The 24,219-nt window shown below is 42.6% G+C and overlaps 1 protein-coding gene across 4 annotated transcripts in view; it reads left to right on the top strand.

The window, feature by feature from the left end:
* The window catches only part of LOC138993983 (ABC-type organic anion transporter ABCA8-like), a 73,610-nt gene extending 51,824 nt beyond the window's left edge, over positions 1-21,786 (top strand). The window contains exons 29-39 of one of the 4 annotated variants that reach the window (XM_070393540.1): positions 278-398; positions 1,031-1,148; positions 1,836-1,927; positions 3,465-3,625; positions 4,121-4,196; positions 4,276-4,370; positions 6,397-6,516; positions 6,713-6,853; positions 19,798-19,877; positions 21,303-21,358; positions 21,489-21,786. In XM_070393540.1, the coding sequence (XP_070249641.1) occupies positions 278-398; positions 1,031-1,148; positions 1,836-1,927; positions 3,465-3,625; positions 4,121-4,196; positions 4,276-4,370; positions 6,397-6,516; positions 6,713-6,853; positions 19,798-19,877; positions 21,303-21,358; positions 21,489-21,587 (1,159 nt within the window). In that variant the 3' untranslated portion in view covers positions 21,588-21,786. Of the gene's footprint in view, positions 1-277; positions 399-1,030; positions 1,149-1,835; positions 1,928-3,464; positions 3,626-4,120; positions 4,197-4,275; positions 4,371-6,396; positions 6,517-6,712; positions 6,854-8,443; positions 8,524-9,819; positions 9,876-10,007; positions 10,877-19,797; positions 19,878-21,302; positions 21,359-21,488 lie in introns of those variants that run through there. The other 3 variants (XM_070393539.1, XR_011468363.1, XM_070393541.1) reach the window with 3 other exon arrangements.
* Positions 21,787-24,219: the final 2,433 nt, after the last annotated feature.

Genomic DNA, 24,219 nt, shown 5'->3' with positions numbered 1-24,219 from the left:
AAGGAAGAGAGACTAGAAGGAAGAGAGTATGAGGGACGGAGTTAGAATGGAGGAAAATTAGTGAATCTGACACATATTCCAAAGAAATGCCTAACCTTAACAGGTGATCAAGCATCCTATTTGCATTTGGACAGGGGGGTGGAGATTTCACTGAATTGAAGAGAGATTATGATGGGTTATTAATCACTCAGTCTACTCAAGTATAAGATTTAAAGAATGCAGTGTTTTTGATACGAGGATAAAAAACCGAAATCAATTATTAATGGATGGTTTGCAGAATTTCTCCAAGAAGCAGTGATGTACACCAAAATCCAGAGGAGCCCGAAGGGGAGGATGAAGATGTTGAGATGGAAAGAGTGAGAACAGCAAATGCCTTGAATTCCACAAACTTTGATGAGGTAAAAACATACAAAGTAGTTATTTCAACAACTAACACAAATGAATAAAATCAGAAAGCATCTAATTCTCAAATGATTTTACGTTTCTTTAATTCATACAAATGAGGATCATAACTTTATTTTAGCAGGTAGTCATTATTTTTCCATCTAAATGAGCACAGATTAAAAAGTCATTTTAACTCACTTTGTCTTTCATAGAAAATAAATCTTAAAAATGGAGTGAAATTGAAATTTCTGAAGCCAAGAAAGAATTTGTGAATTTTAGAAACTGAGCTAAGTGACCCCAATCACTGCTTCTTGGAGAAAGGACACTACAAAATGCAGGGCAAAGTCGAGTCCACCGTGTGTTGTTTGTCCTTGGAGGGTGATTTGGTGCTTCTCCAAGTCTCTTTGCTTCTGTTCTGAGAGAAGGGCTGGCTGCATAAAATAATGTGTTCCTGCGTGAGTGCCCTTGTAGGAGAGGGAAACATAAGTGCTAAGATAGAAGAATGGCCCATAAACCTGTCATCTAGTAGGAAGTCTTCTTGGAGGCATGGCTTGTGCAGTCAGGGGCTAGCCCAGCGGGAGGCTAAAGCTTGTTTGAGGTCAATAGAGAGTCTTAAGGTCTGACATGACGTACTTGTCATTTACAGAAACCAGCCATTATTGCCAGCTGTCTTCGCAAGGAGTACACAGTGAGGAGGAAACACTGCTTTTCCAAGAAGAAGAAGAAAATCGCCACAAGGAATGTCTCTTTCTGTGTCAGAAAAGGTTGGACACGGAGGCTCTCCCACTGCTGGCTCGGAGCCCTCCTTCGAGGAGCTTTGTGGTTCTCGATGAGAATCATTCTGTGACCACCTCTTGGTTCGCACACAGACCTATCAACGGGGTGACCTTGACAGCTCCTTTTACATGGCTCATTCCTAGAGAAATTAACTAAGTCATGCCCATGGATAGGGGTTACTCACATCAACATGGAAACCACCAAGACTCTGTTGAAACAAACCATTGAAACCCCAAAAATGTGCTTTTCTCTGTAATGAACACGATTAATTTCGTAACATTCATTATTTTTCACAAGAAAACAAAAAGAATGTGCCAGCATGTTCTGAAGGCTTGACCGGCAGATGGCACTTGACTTCATTTTGTGACATTATTGCACAGTTCTTAGGATCACAGGAGATGTGTGGTGTCATACACCTAGCTTCCAAGAGTGACTTTGTCACTTCCCATCAGTGTGACTTTGAGCAACTAACCTCATCCCTAAGGGCTTTTGTTCCCAAATATGTAAGAAAGGGTTATGATTACCTCTGGGGGTGGGGGGATATGACAATTGAATGAGACATTACCTACAAATCACATAGAATACTTGTCACAGTGAGACTTCAGACTATGTTTTATTCTTAATTTTATTATTAAAATCAATTTGTACTAAATGTGACCTTTTCCTTTTTCCAGGTGAGGTTTTAGGATTACTAGGACACAATGGAGCTGGTAAAAGTACATCCATTAAAGTGATAATTGGAGACACCAAACTAACTGCTGGACAGGTAGGTGAATCACGTGGAAAATACATTACCTAGTGGTGCTCAAGATAAATTTCATAAGATGTCAAATTGTTATAACCAGCAAAATCTCACTTATTCATTAGATGAATGAAGTGATTAATGTGGCTGAATACCCATTACAAATTATCACATTAACACACAACAAAATTAATCACTGAAAGGGAATAATTATTCATGCCTGTAAAGGCAATTCGTGGAAATGGCCAATCTCAGAATTTATACAAGTCCTATTTATACTACCATAAAACACTTTGATTTGCACGTTCAATGAGCACTGTCCTCCTATTATGAATTAAAATGTGTGTGTGTGTGTGTGTGTGTGTTTCTTTACAAGTGCTTAGTTACTGTAACACATATTTTGATAGAAATACAGTATCTTGGGTGAGTGTTTTCAAGGAATGGCTCCAAGTTGAGCAATCGGGATATGAAGTTGACAGAATTATCCATGCAATTCAACTGCATAGAAGGCCAGGCAAAGAAAAAGAGCTGAATTTATCAAAGAAACAACATGAGTTACAGAGAAAACTAAAATTCTATGTCAGGAGATAGGTAACCTTAAGAGCTCCTCTGAAAGGTATGTCGGGAGTGCGGGGAGTGGAGAACAGAATCCTAAGGCAGAGGTCTGTGCACCTCCACCATGGGAAAGGGGCTGGTGGTCACACCCACCAAGGGGAAGACCACCAAGAACGTGATTGGCAGGTGTCCCAGGAAAGAGGAAGGAGGAAACATATTCACAGTTACTCTGAAGCTGAGGTGAGAGCAGGTGTTCATGAAAGGTGCCTCTGAGTGATATTGCTGGCTCAGCCGAGCCTAATGGGAGTGCTTAGTTCAGTTGAGAGCACCCCCTTGAAATAAAATCAATATTTTATTTCTCCTTAAGCAGGGGCAAAAAAAGAGGTAACCATTCATTGAGATCTTGGAATGAAATATGTCTAAAGGTTACGTGAGATCTGAATTATAAACCCAATAACCATTTGGGTGTCATGAAACCAGCTTGAATCAGATCAGTCAGTGTGATCTTTATAAAAGGTCATTGTCCTGCTGAAATACATTCAGTGACCTCTCACTGCACTGTGGCTGGAAGGAAACCTCTCCTTGCTGATTCCCACAACCCTCCTATCCCATCTCTCTCTTCTCCCTGGACCACTCGGCTCCAGATCCCCTACTGTAGCCTGGGGTCTGAGAGCACATTGAACACCATCCCTCCACAGGGCTTTGCTCTACCCCAAACTCCTGGCCTTTTCCAGGGCAGGCGCCCTGTCACCCTCCTGCTGCAATGGTCCCTCAGCAGGCAGGCTTTCTCTGATCGCCCTACCTAAAGTCACTTGCCCTGAATATCTGTTTGTTGCCAGGTATTTACACTCTGACAACCTTCTTCCAATGCAAAATGGTTGCAGGTGATTCGAGTCAATGAGATCGGAGAATTTCTCTGGTTTTTCTAGGTTTGTAAGGAGAAAGATGTCATGGGAACACAGAGGAGCAATGCAGGCCGGGTCTGAGAGGGAAGTTTTCTCTGCAGGTGCTACTAAAAGGCAGCAGCGAAGGGGACCCCCTGGGGTTCCTGGGGTACTGTCCTCAGGAGAATGCGCTGTGGCCCAACCTGACAGTGAGAGAGCACCTGGACGTGTTCGCTGCGGTGAAAGGGCTGAGGAAAGCAGATGCCAAGGTCACCATCACACGGTACAAGGGGGGAAGGGGCGGGGGTGCGGGGTGGGGGCAGGAGGAGGACACAGCTGAGAAGTTCAGGAAGTCAGTTGGAGTGACAGCCTTCACAGGAAACTCAAGACTTCCCAGGAGACTCAACGCTGGCCCAGACCCTAATGGGGAGAGTTGCGATCACAAACTGGTTTCCCCGATTTTAACATGTTATTTTCTTTTCTCATCTTAAATATGGAAAGAACAAAGTAAGTATTGGTAAATTTATCAAAAATACTAAAATTTAAGTGTAAACTATCATAGGACAGCTATTTGCATGTCATAAAATGGCTTCAAATCTTTCAAAGGGAAAAACTAATTTGGGGGGCGGGCGTCAAATCAGTTCAATGCAACATGGCCAGGTGTCTATGTCAGAACCGCATTTCGGAGCTCTGTTCCCCACCCGGTCCTGCGTGGCTCGCTCTCCCACCAAGTGTCCTGGTTGTCAGAGGCCTGTAGCCCCCACTGTGTTTGCTTCAGGTTGGTGGAGGCGCTCAAGCTGCAGGAGGAGCAGAAGCGCCCTGTGAAGGCCTTGTCAGAGGGAATCAAGAGAAAGGTAGGGTTGGGGCTGGGGTTACCCCGCGAGGCCCACAGATCCCAGATCCGTGCCAGATGCGCTGCTCCTCTCCTTCTAGCTGTGCTTCGCACTGAGCATCCTGGGAAACCCATCGGTGGTGCTGCTGGACGAGCCGACCACGGGCATGGACCCCGCGGGGCAGCAGCAGATGTGGTGAGGGGCGCCGCCGGGTCAGGGCCAGCGTGGACGCCTGGCAGGGAATGTGTGAAGTGTTTACCTCCTGTGAACATTGTCCCTTAAGCTGTTTTATTTGTTTTTTACTTTTCATCAAGTTTTTAACGTGTGAAATCTGAGTTCTGTCGGGGACATATACCTACTTATCTCAGTTTCTTAGGTCAAAGTTGTGGCTACTCACTTTTATTTTTTAAATCAATATATTTGTATTGATTTCAGAGAGGAAGGGAGAGGGAGAGAGAGATACAAACAAAAATGATGAGTGAGAATCATTGATCGGCTGCCTCCTGCACACCCCACACTGGAGATGGAGACCCCAAACCAAGCATATGTCCTGGTTCATAGGTCAACCCTCAACCACTGAGCCATGCCAGTTGGCATGGCTACTCACTTTTAAATTCAGCTGAGCCAGCTCTCTGTACCCAATGAGATAAGTTCACCATCACTAATTCCATCATAATAGTTATCATGTTCTGTTACCAGTTTTTCAGTCTCCATTAGATTGGGGTTCTGTGAGAGCAGAGATGTTCATGCTCTCTTTGCCTTGAAATAAGTACCCAATTCTTTGCTAAATGAATAATGAACAATAGTTCTATTCAATTAGTGTGTATTTATCCATAATTACTAAGCATTCATCTCTAAATATTCTATAATCTGATTTTAAATCCTCAAATTTAAAAGGAAACTTATCCACGGATTTGACTTTGTTTGTGCAAAATCATTTTTTAAATGTGTAGCTTCAAACCATTTATTATAAAAAACTGATACTCGTGTACATAACATGATAAGAACATTTTTCATCCTATATGTTCACTTTTTTTGGCTTGGCCTTCTAGTGAACCTTCAGCTTCATTGGAGGGATCGTCTAGGGGAGTTAAAAGCATAATTCACTGATGCGCATCTCTTATTTTTCCTTTATTGGCAGTAGGGCTTACCCCTATGTGAATTCCGTTTCCCATTTTGTTATGTTGGGTTCAAACCCACGTGTAATAGCCACCACTGAAGGCAGATGTTGGTAGACTTTGAAGGTGCTGTTTGACTTGAGGCTCCACATACTTCGTGGCTTGCAAAACACAATGGCCTGGTCCAGCTGGTATAGCTCAGTGGTTGAGCATCAACCTGTGAAGTAGGAGGTTACGGTTAGATTCCCTGTGGGGGCACATGCCTGGGTGTGGGGCATGCAGGAGGCAGTCAATCAATGATTCTCTCTCATCATTGATGTTTCTATCTCTCTCTCCCTCTCCCTTCCTCTCTGAAATCAAGAAATATATATTTTTTAAAAAGAACAAAACCCAACAGACTGCAAGTCCTGCAGCAGCAATGGTCCAACTGCCACCCCTGTTGCGGCTGTAACTCCAGCTCGGCCCCCGTTTCCCCCGCCTCCCCGAAAGCTTAGTTCATCCCAGCCCAGAGGCCGCGGCCACCAACTCCACACGTCTACAGAAAGCAAGGCGGCCACCCCTCCCGTACACTGTCTCTTAATACAAAATAAAAACAACCCTGAGTATCATTTGTAAAGCTCAGTGATGGTGAACCTATGAACTCAAATTTTTTGTTGATTTTTCTTTGTTAAATTGCATTAAATATATAAAATACATATCAAAAATATAAATCTTTGTTTTACTATGGTTGAAAATATCAAAAAATTTCTATATGTGACAGGGCACCAGAGCTAAGTTAGGGTTTTTCAAAATGCTGACACGCCGAGCTCAAAAAGTTCTCCATCACTGGAGCCAATACTTTGCAGAAACATCTTACTATTTCTCATTAAAGGAAAAATAATCATGGTCAGGCCCATACAGACTCACTCTGAGTATTGTAATTGCTCAATTGATCTTTTCAGTAGCTATGGTGTATCTGTGTGACACAATAAGACACAATCTCCCCGTGTCCCACACTTCTCGTGAGAATGGTAATTCAGATTAGGATTCACAGGTAGGGGAGAGGGCGGGGTTCTGGATGTCATTGTGTATGCTTCCCATGCATATCTTTTCTTTCCATTCAGGCAGGCGATCAGGGCCAGCTTTAACAACACCGAGAGGGGCGCCCTCCTGACCACCCAATACATGGCCGAGGCAGAGGCCGTGTGTGACCGCGTGGCCATCATGGTGTCCGGGAGGCTGAGGTGGGTGTCCGCCCAAGCCCACACTTGACCACCATGTGCATGGCTGGTAGAGTTTGTCGGTGGGCAGAGAGGTCACTGTGAAAAACTGGGACCACCTGACCAGGGTCTGATGGCCAAGTCCTGAGACAGCGCTAGCAGCAAATCCCAAGCCTCAAATATTGCATCTTCCTCTTCTCCCTCCTCCTCTTCCCTCCAGATGTATCGGTTCCATCCAGCACCTGAAGAGCAAATTTGGCAAGGATTACCTGCTGGAGATGAAGGTGAAGACCCTCGCCCACGCGGAGCCCCTGCACAGCGAAATCCTGAGGCTCTTCCCCCAGGCTGCTCGGCAGGAAAGGTAAGGATGGTGGCTGGCTTTCATCTGCTATCAGATGTCAGTTTTTCCTTGTCAGGTTCATAGAGCTGTGGTCATGCAAGTCCACATGTAGCCCAAAAGGAAACCCTAAAAGAAAGAAAGGATTTGTTGGACACTGCTGAAAGTAAATGACAGAAGAGCTGATGTTGTGTGTTGTGGTCCTACTGTGTGCCAGGTATTGTCCTTGGGTTATCTTATTTAATCCTCCCAGGGACTTTCTAAAGTAGACTCTGGTGTTCCAGTGAGAAAGGAGATGATTGCAAAAACACATTGTAAGAGTCTGGCCTTTACAAGGACCTTAATCCATGAAAATTGGTAGATTGGTTAGGTCACATGACAGCTCATAAGTGGCAAAGCAGAGATGTAAAACTGTTTCATTTCAAATCTATTACTCTTTCCAATTTTATACAGAGTCTGGTCATGGAACAATCCTCATACAAGTAATACACTAATACAACATAAAGATTAACATTAGGGTCATTTTTTAACAGCTGCAACTTAAATGCAGAAGACAGATAATTTAAGAGTTGGGGGAAAGTAATAAAGAGAAATAAGTCATAAAGACAAGGCCAGAAAATATATTTCTACAGTGGAGTATAAATATAAAGTCAGCGTTATAACTCATCGTGCAGCCTAGGAGTAAATGGAAATATGTCATAGGGGTGCAGGGAATGAGCTAAATGGATGAGAAAGGTTGCTCCATAAATATGTGAAACAGCATCTTTAGGAAATGAAATCTGAATCTTCCTGATTTTCAAATGATGGAAAGACAAATTTATCTGAGAAACTAATTATTTTTAAAATGGTTTCTGGACATTGTTTGGAGCTTGAATTCCTAGAGATTTCTGGTTTCCTAATCAGAGACTCAGTTATGCTCTCCTGTGTTAGGAAAGCAGTTTGAGTAGGAAGGGGAAGGTAGGGTAGCTAGAAATGCTCTGGAGAATAGACTTAGATTTCCACCTGAGTTGGAAACTTGTAGAAATTGCATGGTGTCATGGCCTGGTTGGAGGATGAAGCCGAGGAGTAAGTGTTGAGCCTAGAAAGTGAGGTGGGCCCTAGCCAGTTTGACTCAGTGGATAGAGCATCAGTCCAGGTTCAATTCCAGTCAAGAGCACATATTTCAGTTGCAGGTTGGAGGCTTGATCCCAGCCCTGATCAGGGCCCGAGCAGGAGACAACCAATCGATGTGTCTCTCTCACATCTATGTTTCTCTCTATGTGTCCCCTTCCCATCCACTCTCTCTAAAAATCAATCAAGAAATATCCTCTGGTGAGGATTAACCAAAATAATTTTTAGAAAGTGAGGTGGAAGGTGACTTTGGTAAATCTGTAAATTTAAATTGCATTGTACCTACTCATCTCCATCTGAGGGGCCAAGGGCACTACCCTATCTGTCTGACTCCAATCCCCAGTTTTCCTTGTGAACTGCCTCTTTTTTATTAGTATGGATACACTCTCTGCATTTCGCCTACGCCAAACCACACTTAGGGAAATGAAGGCCAGAGAGAAGTCAGAGTCAGTTCACGTCCATCGCGGGTGGTATCAGCATGTCTCTCCCCTCCTTGCCTCCCAGGTACTCGTCTCTCATGGTCTATAAGTTGCCGGTGGAAGATGTGCGACCTTTAGCACAAGCTTTCTTCAAATTAGAGAGGGGTAAGAGTGATAGGCTTTTAAATAAGATCCTGAAAGCAGATCATTTCAAATCACAAAATAATCCATCTCCATGACAACCATGAAATGTGATATAATGTGTTAAATTTAAATGGAATATTAGGAGCACAATATCAAAAAAGTACAGACATTCTGTGTGTGTATGTGGTGGTGGGAAAATGGGAGTGATTTTTACTCTTCTGGGCTTTTTCCATATCTTTTTGTGTATCTATATTGCTATAAGTTAATTGAAAACTCAATCATACATGCATTTAAGAATAATACTGTCAAAAAAAGAAGAAGAATATTGTCTTTTGGAATATTGGTGCTTGCATGTTTAATCTAAATCTTATGTGGACTTGCATATTGTTTTTTGCCTTGGACTCCATATTAGGAAACTTAACTCTTGTCTGGTCACTAAGATGATCTTTTTGTGTCTGTTGTGCTATAAAACTAACTACACTGCATCTGTCATCACCAGGCTCATGTGGTCCTTGCCATCTGAGCCCATTAACTCTGTGACTCTGCTCCGTGCTAGTTGGACCTCCCTCTCCATCCATATTCTTTCATTGTCACTGCCCAGTGATATCTTCGCTTGCTTGTCAGCTTCCTTGAGGAAGAGATTCGAGTCTCCTGGTTCTAGGAGATTCTTCTTCCTCCTGCTAATAGCATCCATGGTCACAGTGATGCCTCTTCTTTCCATTCTCTGAGCTGAGCACCCCGGCGTTCTGAGAATCCACAGCCTGTCACTGTGGCCAGTATCAGCCTGGTATCTTTGGTGGTATATTTCCAATCTGGTACTGTTGGTAGCATATTTCCAGCCTGCTGGGCTCTTATTGGGGCTCTAACTCCCCTGCCCAGTCCATTTTGGTCAAAGAGAGGGTTTTCTACTCGGTTTGGATCAAGCAAACTGCATGGATGGAAAGAGGTCCATGAGGATTACCTGCTTCTGAGAAAACCACAAGCATCTTTCTCTATAATCTTCTGAAGCAACCCTTTGCCAAATGTGTCTGCCTTCCACCTCTTCCTGTGCTGGATGTGCAAAAACCCTCGGCACCATTTCCTCCCTTAAGTAGACATCTCAGAAACTGTGCGACATAATACCTTTTCTCCAACCCTATGCAAATGCATTGCTGTTCTTTTGGCTGAATGCTGTACTTAAACCATCCTAACATTTCTTGTCTTCACCTTTTCATTTAATATTTTTTAAAAAATTGTTATTTGTATTCTGTGCTGACTTCTAAGGCCATCTGGATATAAAAACATATAAACCCCTAATGTACATCCATCCTTGTGCAGTTAAACAGAGCTTCGACCTGGAGGAGTACAGCCTGTCACAGTCCACCCTGGAGCAGGTGGGTCAGTTTTAGTGATCTTACATCATCCATGGAATAGAACTGTACAATAAGTACATATGCTTTTCCCTCTCTTGGAGCTATAGGAAATAGTATGACATCCCTATCTTTCTATTTCTTCTCCTCTTTCAGGTCTTCCTGGAGCTCTCTAAGGAGCAGGAGTTGGAGAATTTTGTTCATGAACTTCAACCCTCCATGAAACAGAAGCTCCTCCCACAGGAAGAGGAGTGAAGCCCAAATACTCTATGTTTCCATTCAAGCCTGTGGTTGTTCTTTAAGACATTTATTTTGATAGCATCAGTGTTTGTATTTAGAACCTATAGTGTGAACACTGACATGGCTTCTGGTGTGGTGGAGAGGAGGAGTGAGTGCTGGGCAAATGCAGTGACAACAGGGACAGAGGCACCCGACTGAGCCCACCTCCCAGTCCCAGCCTACGTGTGTCTGCAGGTCACCCTAATCCCATTTTTCATTCTAATGCTGAATAAATAAATTTACATTTCTGAATATGATGTACAAATTTTATTTAATTTTTTTTTTATCAAAAACTTAAAATCCTGTTTTTGCTACCCTAAACAGAGAAATCCATATATTTACTCTTCAGCAAGTGTGGTACTTTACAAAGCTGATATTTTGATAATAATTTAAGTGAGCATGTCAAAAAGTATTATACTTATTGAAAAATATTTTAATATATATTTTATGGCTAAAAATATGAAAACATTCATTGGTGATAAAATCTGATAACAATATATTTGATAATATTTCCACTGGTTACTCTATCAGTCATACAGACATCTGGATAACTGAAAATTTGCTATTAGGAATGTATTATACTTTTTTATTTTTATAAACTAACAGAGTTTGATTTTCATCATATTTTTAAATCTTTGCTAAAGATGCTTCTATTATAACTGATCTTTTATGGACATCTACCACTTCATCTCAGAAAGTTGATAAATGTAATAGGTCCAATGACCAAGTTGGTGGAAACTATAAAATAAATCTCATATATATAATTATGAAATGTCTTATCTTTCATGTGTCTTTTTCTCCACTCTTGGGCCTCCAATTTACAAGTTCATTGCAATCCAATGGAAAATGATTTCTAATACAAGAGCAAGTTTGCTGCTTAAATCAATGTGCTGCCAAAATCTAAATGAAGAAGAGACGATACCATGATTTAGGGAGTAAAAAGTGGTGGCAAGCAGAGCTGTTTTCTAGAAAAATCTTCTCAAACTACCGGGTGTGATGACTATGTATAAAACGTAAGGTTTTCTGAGTGGAGAGGATACTCTGAGCTTTCTACCAGTGCTTTCATGTCTTTTCTCCCCTTTCAGAAAATTCTTCTCTGGAGAGCTCCTGTCCCCAACTGCCTTCTCAGGCTCTTATGTGAGGTCTGTTTATTCATCTTGTGCTAGGAAGAAAATAAATGAATGGAACTCAGTTCTTACTTTCAGTGAATGCTGCAGTGTGGAACAGTGACTTAGAGCGGGGCCTAAATTTAATCTTGGATCAACCATCTACTCTCTCTGCAGACCTTGTTTCCTCATCTGTAAAATAAAGATCTTGGTCTCCTTACCCATAGCAGAGGGTTACCATGACAACCAAAAGAGACAAAGGCAACAACAACACCAAACTGCTGCCTGGCTGTTACCAGTGCCGAGGGATTCAAAGAAGCTCTGCATACCCTTACAGCTCCCTTCTTGTTCCTATTCCCTCACACCTCAAGAACACATCAAAATGAACCTGTTTTCACCTCATTCCCCAAGGGCCAGAGGAGATATCTGGGACTAGTACACTGAACAGACTTCTTTTAAAGGAGGATTTTCATTTCCAAAGAAATCACACAAACTAGGTCAGTGGGAGAGATATCCTGGGACAAGCAGAGTTTTTGCACTGAAGTGGCTTTTTATTTAACCCGTGGATTCAACCAGCCTCGGTATCACAGACAACCAGGTCTTTGGAGAAATGAAAATGACAACTGTGTCATACCTGAGCTTAAGTTTTCACCTGCTCTTAGGCAAAGAAAAGCTTGCCCAGTTCTTAATACAGCTTCATTGGGACCAAAAGTCTGCTGTTGGCTTCAAATGATGTATCTAGGGGTAGTGGGGGGACTAAGAAATGAATACTTTTCCTCCCACCTTCTAAGTTCTTCTAGCTGGACTAATAATCAAATTAGCAGTGACAGATTAACAGGAGAAAGTCAGATTTTTTTTTAATATATATATTTTATTGATTTTTTACAGAGAGGAAGAGAGAGGGATAGAGAGTTAGGAACATCGATGAGAGAAAAACATCGATCAGCTGCCTCTTGCACATCCCCCACTGGGGATGTGCCCGCAACCAACGTACATGCCCTTGACCGGAATCGAACCTGGGACCCTTCAGTCCGCAGGCCGACGCTCTATCCACTGAGCCAAACCGGTTTCAGCAGAAAGTCAGATTTTAATACATGGGCATGGTGAATTCACATATGCATGAAAATTCCAAAAACACAAGGCAATTAAGGGCAACCAGGCCAGCAGGGGAGGGCAGTTAGGGGCGATCAGGCAGGAATGCAGAGAGGTTAGTGGCGACCAGGCAGGCTAACAGAGGTGTTTAGGGGCAATCAGGCAGGCAGGGGAACAGTTAGGGGCATCAGAAAGGCAGACAGAGGTATTTAGGGGTGATCAGGAAGGCAGGCAGGTGAGTGGTTTGGAGAAGGCAGTCCCATATTGCGAGAGGGCTGTCCGACTGCTGGTTTAGGATATCCCACGAGAGGTCCTGGTTTGGAAAGGGTGCAGACCATAATTTCACTCACATTCTAGAAGAAAGTCATATACAAGTGGTAGCACTTAAAAATAATGGCTAAATATAGGCAAGCAATTGGGTAAGTGTAGCCAATCCAGGAAGGAAGAGGAGTCTAAACAAAAGGACACAAATTGGAATAAATGCTACCACCCTATAGGTTCACGAAGGCTGTTGGAATGAATACGAATCCTTGTGTTGGAGGTTAATAAGAAATTAAAATTAAGCTAGATATTGGAGTCTCTTGGAATAGGGAACCATAGGGAAGGTTTTACAAATGATGCAATCAGAAACAGACAGGTGTGTTTTGAAAACCTTGCCTAACTCAAAAAATATGAATCAACTTCAAGTCTAATGTAGGTAGTAAAGCAGGAGAGTGACAAGATGACAATCACAGTTTAGGAAATCTACTGACAGCAGCAATTTGGAATGGCATGAGGGAAAGAGACAGGAATCAGCAGTAATCAGTGGGAATGAGAAGAAAAGGGTTAGATTGGTAGAAGCCAGGAAAGAGTGATTCTGACACATGTTCCCAAGACATGAAAGTGCTCAGAAACTGGTGATTGCATATCTTAGAATCTCTGGGACACATCTCTGATTCCAAATGTTTTGATCCATTCTTCTCACTAAGCCTTCAGAATTCCAAAATATCTGTGTCAAAATTACAGTCTCTGGATTCCTTTATCAACCCTGACAGAGTGTGAGTACTGTTCTATTATTTATAAAAGAAGTCACAGCCAACAAGGAGACTGAAACTTAAACCAAAAGCAAGGATGATGTAAAAGCGGTGTCATTTGAATCACTGCTGAAAAGTAGGCTATCTGCAAGGCAGAGGGCACAGAGCAGAAGCTTGGAGATCGTGGGGTACTCACAGTTACTCAGCCTATGCAAATAATTGGTAGCAGTTTGCACAAAGTTCATTATTTCTGCTACAAGTTGTTCAACTGGAAACCTGCTCTGATTTTAGAATTTCACCAACACCAGGAAGTTTTTTCCAAACCCAGAAGAACCAGAAGGGGGGGATGAAGATGTTCAGATGGAAAGAATGAGAGCAGCGAATGCTGTGACAATCCCGGACTCTGATGAGGTGGAACTACTAGCAATAGTCTTCATCATATACTACTGTCTGTCAGATAAAGTGGGCAACTAGCTAATCTGAATTTGGGGGTTGGGGACACACACACACATACACACACACACACACACACACACACACACACACACACACTGAGGTTCTTTCATCCTTGCCCAGAGTTCATTACCTGATTTCAGTAAATATTCAAAGCCAGCAGAGATCCAAGAACACACACAAGTTACTTTTTCAGTCATAGTTTTGGTGGGTTAGGTTAACTATTACAAAACCTAAAAAAGATTTGTGAACAAAGCAATTAAGAACAGAGAGTTCACATGAGGTATATGTGTGTATGTGTGCATGTGTGTGTGCCTATGAGTGTGTGTCTTTTAACAGACTTATTGGTTTGATGAAAGTCTCTGTTCCTTTTTTTTTTTGAGGAAGGGCAAGCATGAATCAGATGATACAGTGCAAATGTCCTTTTGCAGATTGGGAGAATTTGCTTTAAAATGTCAGTTTTGAGGTGAACTGGTTGGATTCACTATTTTACATTGGGAACGATTTGGCCAGAAGGAGGGAGTATGGGGCACTCACTCATCTCAAGGTGATAATGTTGTTCTTCCCTCGTCTTTGCAGAAACCAGTCATCATCGCCAGTTGTCTCCAGAAGGAATATGTAGGCAAAAAGAAAAACTGCTTTGCCAAGAAGAAGAAGAAGAAAGTTGCCACAAGAAATGTCTCTTTCTGTGTTAAAAAAAAGGTTGGAAGCAGTAGTTCTGCTGGCAGGGTGATCTTGACCTCTGAAGATGAGGTCTTTTGAAGGGAATAATGCCATCCAAATCTGGGATGATCAAAAGGCAGCCAGCTCATCAGCTGTAGAGCTCTGACCCAGTCTGCTTCACAGCCTGTTACAGCCATTTGTCCTTTGCATAGAAGACATTTATGTCTGCTCTGCTAAAACAAACAAAAAAGAACCACCACCACAAAGGAGGCAGTGTTTATGATAAGAAGGATGGGATAGCTTTGTAAGTAGGAACGTTAATTTCACAGCAGGGAATACTGAACAGAAGGAACTCGCCGGGCTGCAGTAGTTCAATCCTCACACCTAACAAATGGCACGTTTCAGGAAAGTGTCGGTGAAATGCAACAGGCACTGGAATCAAAATTTGTTTCACTTCCATCTCAGCCTCTTATTGGCTGCATGACTTTGGGCAAGATATTGATCCTCTTTACATCTTAGTTTCCTCACCCATAAAATGGAGGGACATGAGAACACTCGAGTTTGTGTGTGGGTGAGGAATAAGTGAAATAATGTACATAGCACATTTGACATAAAGCTTGACACACAGCGAGAGCCCTCAAATCCTTTGTGCTTTTATTTTTATAATTGTATGCGGTTATAATTCTAAGCACACTTTTTTTCAGGTGAAGTTAATAGGTCTGTTAGGACACAATGGAGCTGGTAAAAGTACAACTATTAAGATGATAACTGGAGACTCAACACCAACCGCAGGAGAGGTCAGTGACACACACAGAGGTGTGCTCATGAACGCTGCCTCGATGAGACAGTTAAGATGCATATTGATGACAATCTTTAAAAGCATAGGCCATCTTTTCCTATTAATCAATGTGATTCATGCATTGAATGAAGAGGATATATTAATACAAATTTCTTTCCTTAATTCCAAAAAGTAGTTAGGTGTTGAAAAGAGCTGCGTGTTATCTATAGTATGCCTTTTATTGAATGAAAAAGTAGAGACATTAAAAAGAGAGATTTTGGAAAGGAAAGCTAAACATTCGCTTTACTGGAGGTCAGAGATCTTTGTTTTGTGGATTGATATATCCTGAGAACTTGTTAAATTGAATTGGCAAGATCCAGTATTTACTCAGAAAACAGAGATCATATGTTAGAGGGAAATTGAGTAACTGTCCTTATTCCATAGCAAATACTAGAATAGTATATGAATGGCACTTGGCTGTACGTCCAGCCTAAGTTGGGTGAAATGACATACAGAGGTCCAAAGTCAAACAATAGACAAACAAATAAGCAAGCTTGAATTCAACCATGGTGATGGGCTTAGTAATAAAGCCTAAACTAGAATGGAGGGATAGAACAATGTGGAATATCTGCCTTTTGATGTATAGAGTTCCTGGCATTTTTTCCCCAGAGCTAAGTGATTACTTACGGACTTGTGTACTCTTGGCAGCCGTGTGTGTAAGAGGAGGACACCATTGCAGTATGCTCACATGTGTGCGTACACACACACACACACACACACACACACACACACACCACAATTTTGGCCAGATGGTGAGAATGAACTTTTTGTGTAGGTGATTTTGAAAAGGAACAGTGGAGGGGACACCCTCAAGTTCCTGGGGTACTGCCCTCAGGAGAATGCGCTGTGGCCCAACCTGACAGTGAGGGAGCACCTGGACGTGTTCGCAGCTGTGAAAGGGCTGAGGAAAGCGGACGCCGCAGTCGCCATCACACGGTACCTGGGGGGAGACACCCCTGTCCTCTACTAGAGCGATATCATAGATTCACAAAAAAACTAAGAAAGGACCATTCTAACTGATGACGCCATACTTACTGCTATGGGAGAAGACCTGTTCACCTAGACCCCAATTCAGCGTTATGTTCTCTCGTTTTAAGCCTGGAGAGGAAAAGTCTATTGATTATTCTTAATACAAAAATAAGTCATTGAAAATGTGACTTTAAAAACCATGAAAGGGCCCTGGCTGGTGTGGCTCAATTGGTTGGAGCATAGTCTCATTCACTGAATGGTTGTGGCTCCAGTCCCACCAGGGCACATATCCAGGTTGGGGGTTCAATCCCCCACATGCAGGAGGCAACCTATATATGTTTCTATCTCTCTCCCTCCCTCCCTCTCCCTTCCTTTTTCTCTAAAATCAATAAAGTAAAATAAAAACAATGGAAGGTTCATAAATATCCAAGATAATTTGAATTTTTTTAAATTTTATTTTTCCATTACAGTTGACCTTCAATATTATTTTATACTAGAGGCCCAATGCACAAAATTTGTGCAAGAATAGGCCTGCCTTCCCCCGGCTACCCACACTGGCTTTCCTTGCAGCCCCGGCTTCATCCGGAAGGTCGTCCAGTCTAATTAGCATATTATGCTTTTATTATTATAGACTAGAGGCCCGGTGCACAAAATTTGTGCATTCAGGGGGTCACTCAGCCAGACCTTGGGAGCCCTACATAATAAAAGGGAGCCCTTGGGCCCTAGCTGGTTTGGCTCAGGAGATAAGAGCATAGGCCTGTGGACTGAAGGATCCCAGGTTCAATTCTGGTCAAGGGCATGTACCTTGGTTGTGGACACATCCCCAGTAGGTGTGCAGGAGGCAGCTGATCGATGTTTCTCTCTCATTGATATTTCTAACTCTTGATCCCTCTCCCTTCTTCTCTGTAAAAAATCAATAAAATATATATATTTTTAAAAAAGGGATCTCTTTGGGGATGTCAGACTGATGGCAGTAGGACATCCTTAGTGCTGCTGTGGAGGCAGGAGAGGCTCCCACCACTGCTGCTGTGCTCCCCAGCCATGAGCCCGGCTTCTGGCTGAGTGATGCTCCCCTTGTGAGAATGCACTGACCACCAGGGGCAGCTCCTGCATTGAGCGTCTGACCCCTGTGGTCAGTGTGCATCATAGCGACCAGTCCTTCCGCCATTCGGTTGATTTGCATATTAGCCTTTTATTATATAGGATTAATTTCAGTATACAGTTTAATGGTTAGACAATCAAATATAGTTTTAATGTTATGACCACTCTGAATAGTGCTTTTAAACATTCTGCACTGTACACTTCTGATTTGCCCTGTCTCGCATGTGCCTTCTGGTTGTGCGCTGGTAATGTGGGTTGACTCACTGTTTCCTTCAGGTTGGTGGAGGCGCTCAAGCTGCAGGAGGAGCAGAAGCGCCCCGTGAAGGCCTTATCAGAGGGAATCAAGAGAAAGGTAGGGGCGGGGGTGGGGTTACTCCTCCAGGCCCACTGATCCCAGATCCGTGCCAGATGTGCCGTTCCTCTCCTTCCAGCTGTGCTTCGTGCTGAGCATCCTGGGAAACCCATTAATGGTGCTGCTGGACGAGCCGTCCACGGGCATGGACCCCGCAGGGCAGCAGCAGATGTGGTGAGAGGATGTTATGAGCAACCCAAAGTGAAAGTGTTTTACTTAACAAATGAAAGACATCAATATTATCTGGAAAACCAATAGTATGGAGGGAAATCTGAAAGCCCACTGCAGCCAATTTTTATGGAGGAAAAAAAGATATTCTAACAAATTAGTACTCAAGAATTTCATTCTTATCTTATATCATGAGGGTGTGCATGGCCCAATTTTATACTCAGATCAATCTACATTAAGTTTTTCTGCGACATCTCCGAATACATCTGTGACATCTATTGAAACAAAATAACTATTTAATTATTTTAGGATATATTTTGAAATCTGTCATTTTGCACTTTGGGTATATGTCATTATTATCATGTTGTTAAATAAGTTCTCTCTTTCTCTATCTTTTTTCCTACTGTCTTTGCTTAAAAATTCTTGAAACTTAGCATTTTTCTAAACCTTTTACCCAATGTCATTCTCTACATTATTCAGCCCAAGTCATGCACTAAATTATTCACTCTAACCAGTAGTTTGGTTATTTCCATGCCTGTTACCCCTGGAAAAAAAAATCCTATCTTTGTCTGATCTGAAATCACTGATTATTTCGTATGTGCCCATGGAAACTTCTTTAATTTTTTCTTCTCATATTACCTCGGCATTCCCCCTAGTGAACATTTCCCTTGCTCTAACTTTAGGCAGGCCATCCGGGCCACCTTTAGACACACAGAGAGGGTCGCCCTCCTGACCACCCATTACATGGCAGAGGGGGAGGCCGTGTGTGACCGTGTGGCCATCATGGTGTCCGGGAGGCTGAGGTGAGTACCCACACGAGGTCCCCAGTCACGCCCTGCACAAAGGACATTTCCCTGCACAGGGCATCACTGTGAGGAGCAGGAGGGCTGGCTGCTCCGGCTCTCCCTGGCCCTGCCCTGGCCTCCAGAAGCCAAAATTCACCAGCAGTAGATTTCTCTCTCCCTTTTCTTGATTGACTTCCTCTCCCTCCTCCTCTTCCCTCCAGATGTATCGGTTCCATCCAGCACCTGAAGAGCAGATTTGGCAAGGATTACCTGCTGGAGATGAAGGTGAAGACCCTCGCCCACGCGGAGCCCCTGCACAGCGAAATCCTGAGGCTTTTCCCCCAGGCTGCTCGGCAGGAAAGGTAAGTCCAGGCAGTGGTCTGTTTCACTTTGGTCTCGGTTTTATTTTCTGTTTTCTCATTCTTTTTTTTTTTTTTTTTTAACTTTATGGTCATTGTGAAAAATTACTAGAGACAGTCCCGAACCTAAGGGCTACCACAGGAGGGAAACAAGAGAACAAAATGCTCATTTGGAAACTGATTCTGTAAGGGAAGGTGCCAGGTACTAACCAGTACATGAACCTAATTTATTTCAGTTGTCCTTTTAGAGGGTGAAGCCACTCCCATTCAAGGAGATCAGCTGTATAACATCCAGTGCCAGGCAGCAGTCCGCCTCGCTGAATGGTATCTCTTAGCGTTTTTATTATCAGTAACATTATCAAGTAATGAGTGGCCCTGGAGACTCAGATAGGTTAGACCAGTGGTCGGCAAACCGCGGCTCGTGAGCCACATGGCACCATACATAGTTATTACAATATTATTGATTATCTTTCCTATGCTGTACTTTATATCCCTGGGACTATTTGTAACTGCCCATTTGTAGCTCTTAATCCTTTCACCTTTTCCACCCAGCCTCCCAACGACCCCAAACCTGGCAACTGGCAAAATGTTCTCTGCATCTATGAGTCTGTTTCAATTTTCTTTGGTTGGTTCTTTAGTTAAATGCACATTAAAGCCTCAGTGAGATACCACTTCACACCTGTCAGACTGTTGCTCCTTTTTGTATATTCACTCGTCAGGGATTGTACTCTCACAGCCCGGAGTTCAGCCTCACTCTTTTCCTTCCAGGTACTCCTCCCTGATGGTCTATAAGTTGCCTGTTGAGGATGTGAGACCTTTATCGCAGGCTTTCTTCAAATTAGAGATCGGTAAGAGCAACTATTTAGAGGTAAGACTCTGGGAAACAGCCCTAACCGGTTTGGCTCAGTGGACAGAGCGTAGGACTGAAGGGTCCCAGGTTTGATTCCAGTCAGGAGCACATACCCAGGTTGTGGGCTTGATCCCGAGTAGGGGGCACGCAAGAGGCAAGCAATGATTCTCTCTCATTGATGTTTCTGCCTCTTTCTCCCCCCTCCCTTTCTATCTGAAATCAATAAAAATATGTATTTTTTAAAAGACTCTGGGAAACAGACACATTCAAAGCTGAACACCTTCCCTTCAGGTTTGTCTATTTTTTTATTTTTATTTTATTTTTTGCCTGTCATCAGTCATTAGAACCCTCCCTCAGGCATCCTAGTTCTTGAAAAGATCCTTCCCCTGGAGTGAAGCTTAGGAAGGCCCCAGACAGGGTTTCTTTCCACCTCCCGATTCTGCCGTTCCCTTCACGCTGTGGTCTATGGGTCCATTTACCGCACTGACCATTTTGGCCTTTTGACCAATTTTGCAGCATTCCGGTGGGAAGGATTCCCACAATGGGGTCTGACCAACAGGAAGGATTTTATAATTAATTAGAAGCAGGGAGAGAGATGTTCCAAGAAAGCTGCCTCCCTGGAATACAATGGAGCTTTTTCTTAAGGGCCTTCCTGTGTTTCTGCTTTCAAAAATGTCCCCTCCCTCCTCAAATGCCTTCTGATGTGCTTAGTTTGCTGAAATGGAAGTCCTGATTTAGGGGGTAAAAACAACTTTTTATCAGTTTCCTATCCTGTTATGTGAAGATTACACAAAGTACAAGACACCGAAATGTCCTAAGCTAGTGTGTTTCTCTCCAAATGTTAAGTTAGCCATAGTTACATTCTCAGCAGCAATGCATGTATTGAAATTCCAAGTAGCTTGGAAGCAAAAGGCATGCCCCATTGTTATTTCTTTACCTTGCTACATAGAGTCATTCTTGCATACAATCAGATCGCTTTGGGCTAATGCAAATTCCAGCGAAACTAGAGCCTCCCACACCCCCTTCTTCCTTCAGATTTGAAGACTTGAAGCTAGGGAGGTAGGATGGTCAGTTTTGTCTCTCTTCTTACCCTCCTCACCTCTACTCATAGGCTGATGGTTTAGGCCTCTCTAGGTCAAGTATAAGGGGAGGAGAGAAGAGATAACATGGAAGCAAAGCTTGATTTGATCATTAGTGCTGTCCTATGACAGCAGGGCCTGACTCCCTTTCTCTTTGGGGTGCTTTTGTGGGTTCTTTGATGAGACCCTCTCCCCTCCCATCTTTAGCCTCTGACCACAGCTTCTGGGGGTGAGTGATGCCTCCTCCTCTTGGCCTCTTGGTACTTTTTATACATGACTTTGGTACAACTTTCAGGATCCAAAATACATGACTTCCTAATGCCCATCCATCCATCCTTGTGCAGTTAAACAGAACTTTGACCTGGAGGAGTACAGCCTGTCACAGTCCACCCTGGAGCAGGTGGGTCTGCCTTAGAGATTTCTATATCCCCCATGGAATATAAAGGTGCAATGTGTGCATACCCTTTGCACGCACTCGGAGCTCCAGGAGGCAGTGTGACACCCTCTCTCTGTCTGTTCCTCCACGGCAGGTCTTCCTGGAGCTCTCCAAGGAGCAGGAGCTGGAGGACTTTGATGAGGAAGTTGATCTCTCTGTGAGGTGGAAGCTCCTCCAGCAGGAAGAGCCCTAAAGCCCCAAATACCCTGCATTGCCCTTTAGGCCTGTGGCTCTTCTTAAGTTAACATTTTATAGCATATGATACCTTTTCTCAGACACAGACAAGGTACTTTTGAAACGAATGTCATGATTTTTTCTCAATAATATCACTTACGGTGGGACTAAAGAAGCCAGGCCATGCAGCCTCTAGATCAGCAGCCAAATTCCATATTTCACGCAGTAGCAAATGCAAAGAATACATTTATTATAGAATTGTTTATGTTTATGAGGATGATGCAGGGATTGCTTAATTTTTTTCTCTGAACTTTAAATATGGGATATTTTCTTACCATTTTTATTACAACACGAAGTAAGATGATGCTGATTATAGGGGAAAGGGAGTCAGTTGATTACATGGCAGCACAGTCTTTGCTTTTTGTAATTCACTTTTGTTCTCTTTTTTTTACTTAATTCACTGATTTTCCTTTCCTGGCATTTTTAGGATTTTAGATTTTAGAGTCTGTGTTTTGCCTATTGTAACTATTAAGGACATTTGAAACCCGTTAAGATAAATAATTGCAGTAAGACATTGAGTAATCAAGTTGATAAAAAATACATATGTTTACATAAAGATTTAAAAAATATTTCTGATTTTATGTTGTCTTATGATCCCAGGGTCCACCCTGATGCAAACCACTAGAACTTGATAGATCTTAATTTCCCATGTCTGTACCTGTTGTGATTTATTCAACTGGTAATTCCATAAACACCTTAAAATCAACACGATATACTTATACACTCATACTTAGATGAGTTTTTATTGTTGTTGTTGCTACTTTCATTGTTGCATAAGTCACTGAGTTTATGGTAATTTTTTATGCAGCAATTGAAGTGTGATGCAGGTATATAAATAAAGTCGTATTTAGAGAAGTTGACCTTCCCAAAGTCATAGGTCCCAGGACCCAGAATTCAAACCCAGGAGTCTGTCTGATGCCACCTACTTTCAGGTATCACCAAGCAGTTATTAAACACCTGACTGAGGTTGCAATGAAGGTATAAAGAACATTCCTTCAACTTGAAGTTTTGGTTACCTTTCAGGAAGAGAATCTGAAGAACACAATAGACACTGTATAATCAGCTTCTGATTGTTATGGTATCAACTAGAATGATACAAGAATTTGAAGCTAAACACTATTTTTACAGCTTAATCATATCCAATTATGGTGGTAAATTCAAATGACCCAGTTGTGAACAACAGAAATGTAAAACCTTGATGCTGAAGGATTTTTTGTGCCCATTAAGAAAGTTTATTGCACTTCATTTTCAGGAGCGTCACAGTGATGGATTATGTTGTTTGAATGGTACCAAGATCACTTGGAGATAAAATGCAGTTGCCTATTTTGTTGAATCATATTGAAATCAGCTGGGGCACTGTTTCTCCTCTGGTGCAGCTTCTTTATTGAGAATCTGGGGGTAAAAACACTCACTTAATTTTCTTTTCTTTTTTTAAAATATATTTCATTGATTTTTTACAGAGAGGAAGAGAGGGGCATAGAGAGTTAGAAACATCGATGACAGAGAAACATCGATCAGCTGCCTCTTGCACACCTCCTACTGGGGATTGGCCCGCAACCAAGGTACATGCCCTTGGCCGGAATCGAACCTGGGACCTTTTAGTCCGCAGACCGATGCTCTATCCCCGAGCCAAACCGGTTAGGGCCTCACTTGATTTTCTATGTCTTTTAGGTAGAGACCAGCCGATGCTCACCAATCCCAATCTCCCTCTGAACAGACGGGAAGATTTCATTGTCCAGGCTCCCTTACAGCTACTCTGGGACCATCTGTCGAGCCCTGGAATACAGAATATGGCCAGAAACTATGTATGCCACTCTTGGGCCATTACCTAACTTTCCTGCTAGGTTTCTCTTTCTCATATATGGGTCAGGAAATAAGGGACTCTGAGATGCAGAGACCACAATGGAAAATACTCAAGTCCCTGAGTCACCATGTGGAGGCGAGCGGCCTAGAAGAGCCAGCTGGCCTGCATAGGACAGAGACATGAAATACACACACACACACACACACACACACACACACTCCAAAACAAAACCAAAAACTGAACCACTGCAAGACACTCGTTGAACTACTGACACTATTGAGGCTGTGGGGTTGTTACAACAGGCAGCTAACATTACAATGACTAATAGAGTAGATCATGACAAGAAAGGGGTGGGATTAAAACCTGAACAGGGCACTGATGCAATTGCCAAGGACCTTTGAACTATCCCAAGGTGCCTGTCCCTGACCCTTGCCTAGATCAGGACTCTGCAAGGGTGACCCTACCCACTTGCTTATCTGTGCTGACTCTGTAACCAGTTGGTATTCCCGTCAATCTCAATTTATCTCCACCAGACTGCCCTCAAGGTGTTTAGATAGCCAATAGTAACCTGCTGTTGTCACTGTTCATATCAATGTTGTCCTTGTTTTGATCCTTGTTGAGTTATATCCATGGCAATTTCAAAGCAAGAGAGTTAAAATCTTGGGTTAAAACGGCTATCTTTTTTAAAATTTTAGTTTTTCAATTACCGTTGACGTTCAATATTATTTTGTATTAGTTTCAGGTGTACCGCATAGTGATTAGGCAATCGTATACTTTACAAAGTGTT

This window comes from Myotis yumanensis, unplaced genomic scaffold (assembly GCF_028538775.1).
Source record: "Myotis yumanensis isolate MYYU_CA2020_CCGP unplaced genomic scaffold, mMyoYum1.0.hap1 SCAF_16, whole genome shotgun sequence".
Lineage (NCBI taxonomy): Eukaryota > Metazoa > Chordata > Mammalia > Chiroptera > Vespertilionidae > Myotis > Myotis yumanensis.
Note: the sequence above shows the minus strand (reverse complement) of the source record. Positions and strands in the feature narration are given on the sequence as shown.